The 11,098-nt window shown below is 46.3% G+C and overlaps 1 protein-coding gene across 8 annotated transcripts in view; it reads right to left on the reverse strand.

The window, feature by feature from the left end:
* Prom1 (prominin 1) overlaps window positions 1-11,098 on the reverse strand; it is a 101,905-nt gene that overhangs the window by 56,111 nt on the left and 34,696 nt on the right. For 5 of the 8 annotated variants that reach the window (XM_010641879.3, XM_010641878.3, XM_010641874.3 and 2 more), the window contains exons 3-6: window positions 10,171-10,226; window positions 6,713-6,739; window positions 4,082-4,287; window positions 2,184-2,297 (exon numbers count right to left, since the gene is read on the reverse strand). In XM_010641879.3, the coding sequence (XP_010640181.1) occupies window positions 2,184-2,297; window positions 4,082-4,287; window positions 6,713-6,739; window positions 10,171-10,226 (403 nt within the window). The remainder of the gene's footprint in view (window positions 1-2,183; window positions 2,298-4,081; window positions 4,288-6,712; window positions 6,740-10,170; window positions 10,227-11,098) is intronic. The other 3 variants (XM_010641873.3, XM_010641875.3, XM_010641876.3) reach the window with 3 other exon arrangements.

The raw sequence follows: 11,098 nt of genomic DNA on the forward strand, positions 1-11,098 counted from the left end.
TCCCAACGGTGCCCTGACACCTGCCACAGGGACGTTGTGCCCATGCCAGGACCCTGCGCAGAAATGTCTCGACAGGATCCCGTGCTGCCCACTGGGCTTTGCTGAAGCTGATGGTTGTTGAGCTGGTTCCACCCAAGTCCTCTTTCTGTGCTGCATAGAGCTTCAGCCATGGAGGGAGAGGTCAGTCCCTCACCCTTTTCACTGCCCACAGAGCCCAGGACACGTGAAGGTGACCTGGCAGGGCCCGTCTGGAATCCAAAGTTTGGTCTCCTGTCTCCAGCACCTTCATGTCAGACGAGGAAGCTGAGGATCAGGGAAAGCACTGCTCTTTAGGCTTCGCCTCTGACCTGCAAGTTGTAGGACTGCCTCTCTCCGGTCTGCAGAAAAGAAGCAGAGTCTCAGGATGTTTCCTCTCCTTAGTCTGCTCTCCCCCACATTTTGTGAACAGCAGTGGTGCCTGGGCTCTTAGGCTACCCCGGGCTCCAGAGACAGGTGTGGAAGATGGGAGATTGTGGCAGACCGAGGAGGAGACCACTAATAAGAGTATTTGCAGCAGCTGGATCGATCCTGTTTGAGTTGAGGAGTGTTCCTTCAAAGACACGCATGCTTTGGCTGTGGTTTTCTCCGGCAGATGTAAAGCACTAGGTGTGTTTTCTGATACTGATCATCCTGTCACGATGATCGGTCATTGTCCCATTGTTCCAGTCGCTCCTGGAATTCTGTGAAGAGCTCTGAGACCTCCAGGGGTTCTGCTCCCCCAAAAGTTTGACGACCTGGAGTTCCTAGGCCTGAGTTACAAAGCCATGGCCTGACACTGAAGGCTTCAAGGCCCAGGACCCAACCTTCACCTAGTTTAGCCATCGTCTCCCGCAAGACCTCTTGATTGTCGAGTCTTTCCTGAACTGACGCTTCTCTTCTTTTCTCTCTGTTGGACTCTTACTCATGCCTGAGTCCCATCTTTCCTTGTCCCTCCCTCAGGAATTCTTCCAGCACAGCTGCCCTGCTGCTCACTGCCAACTCTTAAGTTCTTGTTACAGTTTTTGCTATGTGCACTGATGTTTTGGTTACTGGTCCTGTTTCCCTCTGCACATACATGCCTGTTTTCCTAGCCAGATTGTAAACTCCCTGAGGTCTAGCCCTGCTAAGTGGGAAGCACCCCATGGACTGACTGCTTTGCTGTCCTTATAGCAGCGCCCTCACATTGCTCTCCATGTCCAGCTGACTGATGGACCTGGGTTAGGATGGACCTACATTCTGGTCTTGCTCTTCTACTCTCAGCTGTGTAACTTTTGGCAAGTTGGTTTCTTTGGCTGGCCCTTAGTCTGCCCATCTTCATGATGGTGGATTGGATGATTCTTAAGGGTCCTTCCAGGGCCAAATTCTAGTAATTTCCAGAAAGCTAGAAAGCTGCTTTCTGTTACAGCATTACCTACGTGCAGAGGCCCCCTCCCTGCCACGGGCCTTATGTGCTGTTGAATAGAACACTGGCTTAGCTAGCAGGAGACCTGGATTCTTGTCCCAGATTTTCTGCTTCCTAGCTGTGTAACCTGGACAAGTCCCTTACCCTCTCTGAGTGTCAGTTTACTCCTTTATAGTGTGGATCTGGTGACGTTGAAATGTCTCACTGCAGAGATCTTGCTCTGTGTGAGGCAAACCTGATGTTGTCCTTGTGCCAGAGAAGAGGGGTTGTGTACACAGAGCAGCACCTGGAAATGGTTGTTACAGGCATCGTCCTTAGCCAAGTTCCAGGGAAGCTTTCCTCAGTGAAATTATTCATGAAGGCCGTCGGGACACTGAGGAAATGTTGATGAGAATGTTCCTGGTAGAAGCCTGTATTTATCATCCCAACCATAAATCCCTGTAACTATAATAAGAGAATAAAAATGCATTTTTAAATGACAAAAAAAAAAAGAAAGAAAGCCCATCATTACATATGTAAGTGTTTATTCTGGTGAATGAATAACTACACACAATAAACAATTTCCCTGAAATTACGACCTATGTATTTATATCAGGTAAAAATTACCAACCTGGTAAGTAACTCCTCTAACAAGAAGCCCAGGGCAAGATTTTCAAGTGACACTTTCTACTTGAGCCTGTCTTTGGCGTCTAAGTCTGTGGACAGAGAGCAACACAGTGGGTCTTGCCCTTGGGAGGATGAAGGGTGTAAGACTCTGGCTTGCCTGAAATGCCGAGAGATCCTGCTGAGCCTGAAGGTCTCTGGGCTGTACCTGTCACTGGTATGGTAGGCGGTAACTCTCCACAGAGCTGCAGGGGTCACTGAGTCCCCGAGTCCCCTAAACGCAAAGCAGACAGAGACGGCTGGAATTCCCATTGATAAGATCCTACACCGTCTTTCAGAACTCATGGAAAGAAACAGCTTTAAAGTATGTTCAGAGACAGAGACCGACAGACTGAGGCAAAAATCCGAGACAGAAAAGAGATGGAGAAGAAGGCCAATGCACTCCTGAAGCTCACAGAGCAAACAAGGAGCCTTGGGGTGGACCAGCAGGGCATGGAGTTCAGTGAAATGTCCATGGGGTCCCGTTCACACATCAACATCAGAAAGGCTATTACTGTGCAATTTTCAGCAAAATTACATCTTTGCTTAAATAGTCACTGTCCTGGAATAAGGGGCAATGCCCTGGCTTTTGTTGCTGCAGTGCAACATCCAGTTTAATTAATTCCGTGGGGAGCATGGGAGCCTGGTGCACTGACTCCAGAGTACCAGCAGCCCAGCTGCAGCAGCAAGGCCCTGCCTTCCAGCCAACGACCACAATTTCCTTTTCAGAGATAACCACCGTGTGCGCCTCTTTGTTAATCCTTGCAGCGTGTGCTGTTTGCAACTGTCGGGTGTCTCCTTCCTTTTTTATTTTTATCATAGTTACAGTGTTCTACACAGGGTCTGCAGCCTGCGTTTTTCAGTTCATCTCCATGGGAGCTCATTTCCCATCAATTCATCTGAGTGTACACTGTATTTCCGTTTGTGGTCACCCCAAACCATGCGTGGTATCAGACTCCTATTGATGGCCATACTTAACAGACTTTTCCTCATGGGTTTGCAGCTAAAGCTTCAACTAGAACTTACTGTTTGTCCTTAAATTCCTAATTATCACTTACTTAATAAAAATTGAAAAATCATATTCACAGCTACTGAGCAAGCAGTGTTTGGAGAAACACAAGGAGGATGCTGACTACCAGCCCTTGTGCCTGCATCCACAGACCTAGAACTGTTCATATAGCAGGCATTTTGCTTCTGTTGCTGTATGAAACAACAGTTGAAAAAACAAGGAAGTGTGGAGCAATAACCAAAAATCACTAGAAGGGACCAGTGTCTTGGATACACATTCCTCAGCCAGGGAATCAATTTGGACTCAACAAATCAGCCTTGTGTTAAAAGCAGTGTATTTGTGATCTGTGGTTTGGAAGACTTCCGGCAGCAGCAGGAACACCAGTGGGCACATGCTAAACTCTGAGGTACATGCTAGACTTCAGAAAAGGGTAGCAGATGAATAACAAATTTAATTTTTTTTTTTTTTTGTACCGGGGATTGAACTCGGGTCTTTGCGCCTGCAAGGCAGGCCACCAAACCGCTGAGCTAAATCCCCGGCCTGAATAACAAATTTAAGAAAAATGGGTTTAGATATTATTAGAAAGCTCACTAGAGTCCATAATATTCTTGGATTTTCAAAGTTAAGAACTGAACCCATCCGTTAAGATTCCTTTGGAGCAGACTATCGAATACAGGCCGTGTCTTCGTACATGCTGTCTGCCTCCAAAGATCTAGCTCAGAAGGGGGAGCTCCTCTTGGAGGTAGAGGCTTTCAGCAGCCTAAGATCTATCAGGATATCTACAGGGGGGAAATATCAGAGGGCTGGCTCATCAGGTAAGTTAGGACGGCTTCCTTTCTAGGCTTTTTTTCACCGATAGACATAGCTCCTCATCCCTCCTGGACAAACACTTCTGTTCTCCGTTTTCTGTTTGTTGCTGCTGTTGCTTTGTTTCAAGCTCATGGGTGTAAGTTAAAACATGAGACAGTCACCCTAAAACAAGATCAGCCGTTGTTCAAGTGTCTACTTGCCTTATGATGACACTAATTGCCAAGAGGGAGAGGGCAAAGTATTTCCTCCGGAAGGGGCCACTGTGCTTCTGTCGCTGGTGCATTTCTCCGCCGCACTTGTTACAGCAGCGGCACAGACAGAAGAAGTACCCCACCACTGGCATCAGAATAACGAAGAGCAGTCCCAGGACGGCGCAGATGATGATGCCAACTTCATAGGAGGCAACCTGCAGTTCGGAAAAAGAAACAGCGCATACGGTCACACAGAACATGCCGTGGTGTACACCTTACCTAGTCGCCATCACAAGTTGAATCAAGGGATGTGTCTGTATTTTCCCATTTCAAAGCTCCTTCTTGAAAGAGGGAACAGAGAAATGAGTTATCAGAACATGGAACCAAGTGATTACTGTCTTCCTTTCAAATCCCAGGAAGAGAGAAAGTATAGGGTCAAGCCACAGATGGTATAATTTCAGCCCCAAAGGTAGTCTGTCTTTTCAAATGGTTTGATAAATCGGGGCTTGAATACTTGCACAATGAATGAACTACGTATATATGGGGTGCTTTACACCAGAATGACAGGACAAGTAGAAGTTATTAAAGTTTTGAAGCAATTTGAATTTGAAGCAATAATTTGGCTCAATTACAGACAAATGCATAGATACCAAAGAATCTGAAATGTGTATAAATTTAGAATAAAGGCTCAGACTTTCTGAAGCAGATAGTAAAACACAGATCACTTACTTTTTGCATCCATCCACGGGGTATAACAGTATGGATCTTGCTGGGTCATTGTAAAAATGATAGTTTGATTAGAGAGACCGCCTAGCTGAGTACTGGGCACAGAGTGAATAAATGGCACTTTCCATGCAGTGGCACCTCCTCGGCAATGTGACAGATGCCACAGCTCATGGCTCACACAGGCCCAACATTCCCAGTAGCCAGCACCACTCCTAGATATGATCACCAGACCTAAATATATTTTCCTTATCCCTGCTGGTTTTTTCTGGGGATAAGTGAAAATAAATATAACTGGATAATGGAACTAGATGCTCAAATTCCTGCAAGCTAGGACTCACACTGCTAAAGAATGGAGGAAACTTACAGGTTGGGAGTTGGCAACTAATGGACAAGCTGGATAGCGATGGATGCTGAAGTCCGGCTGAGCAAAATAAAACAGGACACAGGAAGTCTTGGTCCTAAAGTCGAGCATCGAGACAAGACCTTGTGTCTGGCTCCGTTTGCCTTTATCGCACGTTTGTCTTCCCCGGTAATCAGGTGAAGTATGTTTTCATTCATTACCATGAGTTTGGGGCAGTCAAGAGGGCCTGGGGCAGCTGCCCTCTCCAGCCTGTCCACTGGGATATGTGTTAGGAACTGCACACAGACAAGCGAGCCACTAACAAAAATAAGCCCAGGAGATAAGGATCTTTGTTCTTAAGGTGTGCAGAGCTGATCAGCATCTTGGGGTTGGGGGACCAGGATCAACTAGACATCATCCAGGCCACCTGCTGTGGGAAGATGCCCGCCAGTCTGTGAATGCCCACCAACCTGTACAAACCACCCCTAAATCAGCTTCCTAGTAAGATGGGCTTTGTGACAAATCACCCATCTTCTAGTGTAACTGGCTTATAGAATGAAGTCTCTCTCCTTGCCTCAGCACTTTGCCTCTTAGTTGGTCTGTTGTATACCGCGCAGAGGGACTGAGGTGCATCAGCATTTCTGGGACCAAATGCAATGCCTTGAAGATGGCACTGAAATGGAAATCAGTTACAGCCCAGCAGGCTGCAGGCTCCCCAATCTGGAAAGTGTTCATTAACAACATGAACTTATTGTACAGGGCAGAAAACTACATGATTTAAGGGGAAAACAAATGGCCAAGTGCCCAGCTCACAGTAAGAATTCAATAGACAGTAATTGAGCAAAAGCTCAAGTATTAAATCGGGTGCATGACATTTGAATATTATCTACTTTGATATTAAGGTTAAAATGCTAAAATGAGAGGAAAGTGGCTAAATTTTGCTGCATTTATCAGTTTTATAAATGTATATACATAAGCCCCTTTCCTCGACCACGAAGAGCCATTTTATAAATATACTGATTTTAATGCTTCTTTGAGGACCAGAGGTCTTAATTAGAAACCAGCCCAGATACTCACATCTTCCATATTTTCCTATCATTTCTCAGCAAACACTCCAAATTGTTCACTACTTCTAAATCATTTAGAAAGAGTAACTCACTGTAACCCCTCTCTGAACTCCAGGAGACACTGAACCCAAAACCAGGTGAGGGGTGATATTGAAATGTTCACAATGCCCTGGTTTTAGCTCCAAATACAAATTTTATATCAGGTGCACAATCTTCCTGATGTTCCCTTCTAAACATCACAGTCTCGGGAATGGGAATGCATCATTTTAAGAGCTTAAAATAAAGTCTTGCCAAGGTCCACTAGTATGCAGATTTGATGCGTCAAGACCTTGGAGCATTTTATAGATAACCCTGAGGATGAGGCCAAGGGAGGATTAAAGATGGTGGCTGGAACAAAAATAAAATGAATAACTTAAAAACCAACACAGGGAAGAAAAGGATGTTCTGACAAAGGGGACGCCACTCACTAGTGTAAGACAAGGAACAGATAGCAGACATGAACTTTACCTTCAGAGCCAAGACTATATTTTCTGGCTGTGGAAGTCAAAGCAGTTGAGGAGTTTGTGTGTGGCAGAGACAGCATGCACCAAGAAAACAGAAAAATGCACATGAGTAAATAACCACAGCCAGGAGCATTACCACCCCATACAGAGAGAATCAGACAACTGACACGAGAAGGGATACAGCTCTTCAGTGTGCACGTGGGAACAGGGTTTCGAGTAGAGTCGAGTTCTAGAGTTTGCCTCTGACTCTTTATAGGTCTCAGTACACTGGTCAGTTATGAGAAGGAGAAGTACAGGAAAAGTTACAAAGGTTGCACACACTGACCATGCAATCTACATAAAATAGAGAGCCAGGGGCTGCCTAAAGTCCGAGAGCCAAGGGGAACATCTTCCAGCGTCACCTCCATGACGAGATCGGATGGTGTCGGTCCCTTGCTTCACAGTGTCCCGTGGTATACCAGCAATTTTAATGCCGATGTCTCAGTGTGGTTCTCCACCACCTAACCTTGGCTTCATGCCCCCTGCTGCCTGACCATTCTCAGGGTGTTCGTTGTCATCCTATGACCTGTCCCCTCTTATTCTGGGCTCCTCCATGCAGCCTCCTTGCCCAACATAATCCCCATCCCCAATCAAACTCAAATCCAAGTGCAGGTGCTGCCTCCTGCAGGGTTTTCTTGCACCTACTATAGCAGCAGCAGCCCTCCCTCCTTGGAGATGTGTCCTTGTGAGGATTAGGAACGACGGAAAGGTCCCGGCCTAGGCCCTGCACATGCAGACAAGCAATGGCGGCTCTTCCTGTCACAGAGAAGATGCAATAGCTTGAGAATGTGCTTTAAGAAATAAGCAGCATGGTGGTTCAGGCCAACGTTTTCGGGTGGAGGTAAGACTTCATCTCTCATTTGTTCTACCTGCCTTTAAGTCTAGCTGAAATGCTAGCTCCACTGTGGAACCTTTGCCGATTTCCCAAGTACAAGGACTTTCTCCCTCCCTGACTGGTACCAGCCTTCACCAGAATTGCATGCATGACGCATGTTCCTTGCATTCCCGTGGCTCACTCTCTCTGCCTACTCTGGCCACCAAGTAAGGTACCCTAGACTGGGCAGCTTCCACAGTAAGGCTGCTGTAGGGCTGGAAAGTTCAAGATCAAGGTGTGGGCCAGTGGTTTCCTCCGCAGCCTCCCTGCTTGGCTCATCAGTGGCCACCTCCTCACTGTCCCTCCACACGGTCTCTCCTGTGTGACTGTTTGTGTCCTCATTTCCCCTTCTTAGAAGGACAACAGTCGTGGTGGATAAAGGCCCACTCTAATGACCTCATTTCACAAACTGCCTCTTGTGGTATATTACGACACCCTTACCATGCATTGCTCCTAATGGGAGTTCCAGAAATGTCAATTAATAAAATACACTGAAAGAGAGAAAGTCTCAAAAAAAAAAAATTCTGGGAAGAAAAGGGGTCCAAGACTTCAAAGTACAGAGGTGCCTTGGCTCATGAACTTAATTCCTTCCACAATTCTGGTCCCAAATTGAAATGGATAACTGAATCAAATTCAGACCCAGTGTAAGGGCAGCCAGGAAGACTCCGTCCCAGGACACTCACCTGGACAGACCTTTCCTGACTGTGCTGAGAAGGCGTGGGCCTCTGTGAAGACGCTGGTGCTGCTGCCCATGCCCTGGTCTCATACATCACCTCAGACTTCTAACTACTGCCGAGTGGCACTGACTAGCTGCATCTGCTGGAAGTCCAAAGTACTTGGGCGTGAAGACTGCCTCCAGTTCCCAAGCCGCCCTAAGCAGGACCTCCTGGGACCTGGTGCACAGACACCTCAGCTCTCTCACCTTTCCCGTGAGCTCATCTGAGGCCGACGCTTGGCAGTTTTTCAAGGCTCAGCTGCATGACGCAGCTGTCAGCACCCCGAGTAGGCTGCCCTCCCTTCCCCACTTCCCAGCCAGTGCTCCCAAACAGAGGACTTTGAAGAACTCGGTGGCATTCAGGTTACTATCTGCCAATAGAAAGCTACGTTTAAAGATAACATAAAGGCAGTGGTCATTTTATTCTGCCGAGCGATACAGACCAACACGGGCAACTTCCGGGAAGATATAAATGAAGCCAAGAGCACAGAAGAATGAACACGCGGTCCACAGCGCTGGGGAGGCTGTGAGTTCTCCACTAGCGTCATCTCTCACCGTCTTCCCTGCTAGGTGGAAATGGCTTTCAGATAGGCGTCCCGCTTTGCCATCTATATTCGCTTTTCTCTTGAGTATCGTTTTATTGCAAATTGAGACTACGATGAGGCCATCTCCAAATACGAGTTCTAACTACCACGTCTGAGGTCACTCTCCACTGGGCAGAAGTTCAGTGCCCTGGTCAGGAGCTCTGGCATTCAGGTTTGTTGTGCTGGCCATAAGAAATGCGCACCTGGACCTCTGCCTACCGATCCCTAGATACCCGCCTCATAGGAGGAGAGGAAAGAACAGGGTGCGGAGGACCGGGAACGTGACCAACAGACTGAACTCACTTTTCTTACTCTGTGTTCCATGCAACAGTTATTTGTCTGTTTCCTGGGCGGCCTACCCTGATAACACACCAAAATCAAACAGACATTCTTCTGGTCAGCGATGGAGGTGAATGGAGAGAAAGGGCAGAGGCACACGAGGGTTCTACACAGCTTCCGGACATAATATCCCACTCACTCGCGGGCACGGTGCTTGTCCCACACCAACCTCTCTGCTCCCATGACGCCCAGCCCGGGTACAAACAGCCGCCCCCCTCCCCCGCCCTGACCACAGTCTCTCCCTTGGAAGCACTTCCGGTTAGAATGTCAGAACTGTCTTTTTCCACGTACCTCTGCGTGTCACTTTCGGATCTGCTTTCTCCCTCTTCTCTTCTTTGAACCCTCGGGCCTGTCCCCCCCCCCGCTGTGCAGCAGGGCCATCTTTTCTCCCTGCTCCCTTCACCTGGGGCCGAGAGCAGGCCCTCCAGAGACCCTGCTTAGATGGGCTTCTTCCCCACATGCATCTCCCAGGGCCATGCACACCGTTCCAGGGATTTTTCAAACAACTCTACTTCCAGACTTTCCATTGCTTAGCTAAAAAGTAAGTGAACAGGGCTGGGGATTTAGCTCAGCGGTTCGGTGGCCTGCCTTGCAAGTGCAAGGACCCGAGTTCAATCCGTGGGAACCAAAATAAATAAATAAATAAATAAATAAAAAATAAATAATAAGTGAACATTTTGTGGGGGGAAAATGCTAATTTTTAAGTAAGGCTTTCCTCAGTGCTCCGTTTGAAAGTTCTGTTGTCTTTCAAATGGGATCTACAACATATTCCAATATTTCACACAAATCCTTAGTCAAAAAAGTCTATTAAAGTTACAGATTAAACAATCACTTCTTAAAGATTTATTTTTGAGTCAGCCAAAATTTTCTCCTCATTATTTTTAGTAACAAATACACCAACAAAAAATTACCTTGTCGTAATCAGCTGAGGGCTCAAACTTCTTCTGTATGATTTTTCTGACAATATCTGGGGGGAAAGGCAAAGCGGCAAAATTATTTTTTCAGTAAAAATATGAGATGTAGACTTAGAAAAAAGAGGACTCCATGTGGTTACAGATTGTCATACAGATACAGTATTCTTAGAATTGTATTTCTATTTCCTAGTATATGTAAGCAATTACATTAACTAGCCTCTGGCTGAAAGCAAAGAAGAAGGACAAATTATTTTTTATTTACTATTTAGCCTGTGCAGAATTACAAGGGTACCCCTTTAAAGGAGTTCAATTTCTCACAATACGCCTTAATATTTACCAGCATACCACAGGCAGCTCATTAATAATTAGTACTAACACATTACTATATGTTAACATTACTAGTTCTCACCTGGAACGCAAATACAATATATTTTTTTAGAAAAATCCACATTTACACAATTTTTATGACTCTTAAAATTAACCTGCTTCAAGGGTTATTAACGCCTTTAATCTCAGTACTCTTGGAGGCTGAAGAAAGAAGACCACAAATTCAAGCCCAACTTGGGCAATTTAAGTAGCTACTTAGCCAAACCCTGTACCAAAAACTTAAAAGAAAAAAGAGGAAGGCATGGTGCCAGGGGTGCAGTTCTGTGCAAAGGCCTTAAATCCAATCATCTCCAGAACTGCAAAACAAACAAGAATCTTAACGTGGGAAATCCCTCTCCTATAAGCAGTGTATGAAAATCTGAATACACAATTATACGCATGCATTATTGTATGCATGCACATTTGGGGCATTTTCAACTTCTGACATAGGTCTGGATGAAAAGGAGTGAAAAGCCACCTCTCACTCAGCCACTGAGGCAGGAATGCTCCGAGTGGACTGGGGCCCAGGCAGTGCGGGACTTGCTAAAGAAACAGAGGG

Source organism: Fukomys damarensis, unplaced genomic scaffold, assembly GCF_012274545.1.
Source record: "Fukomys damarensis isolate Sample0158 unplaced genomic scaffold, DMR_v1.0_HiC HiC_scaffold_35, whole genome shotgun sequence".
Classification (NCBI taxonomy): domain Eukaryota; kingdom Metazoa; phylum Chordata; class Mammalia; order Rodentia; family Bathyergidae; genus Fukomys; species Fukomys damarensis.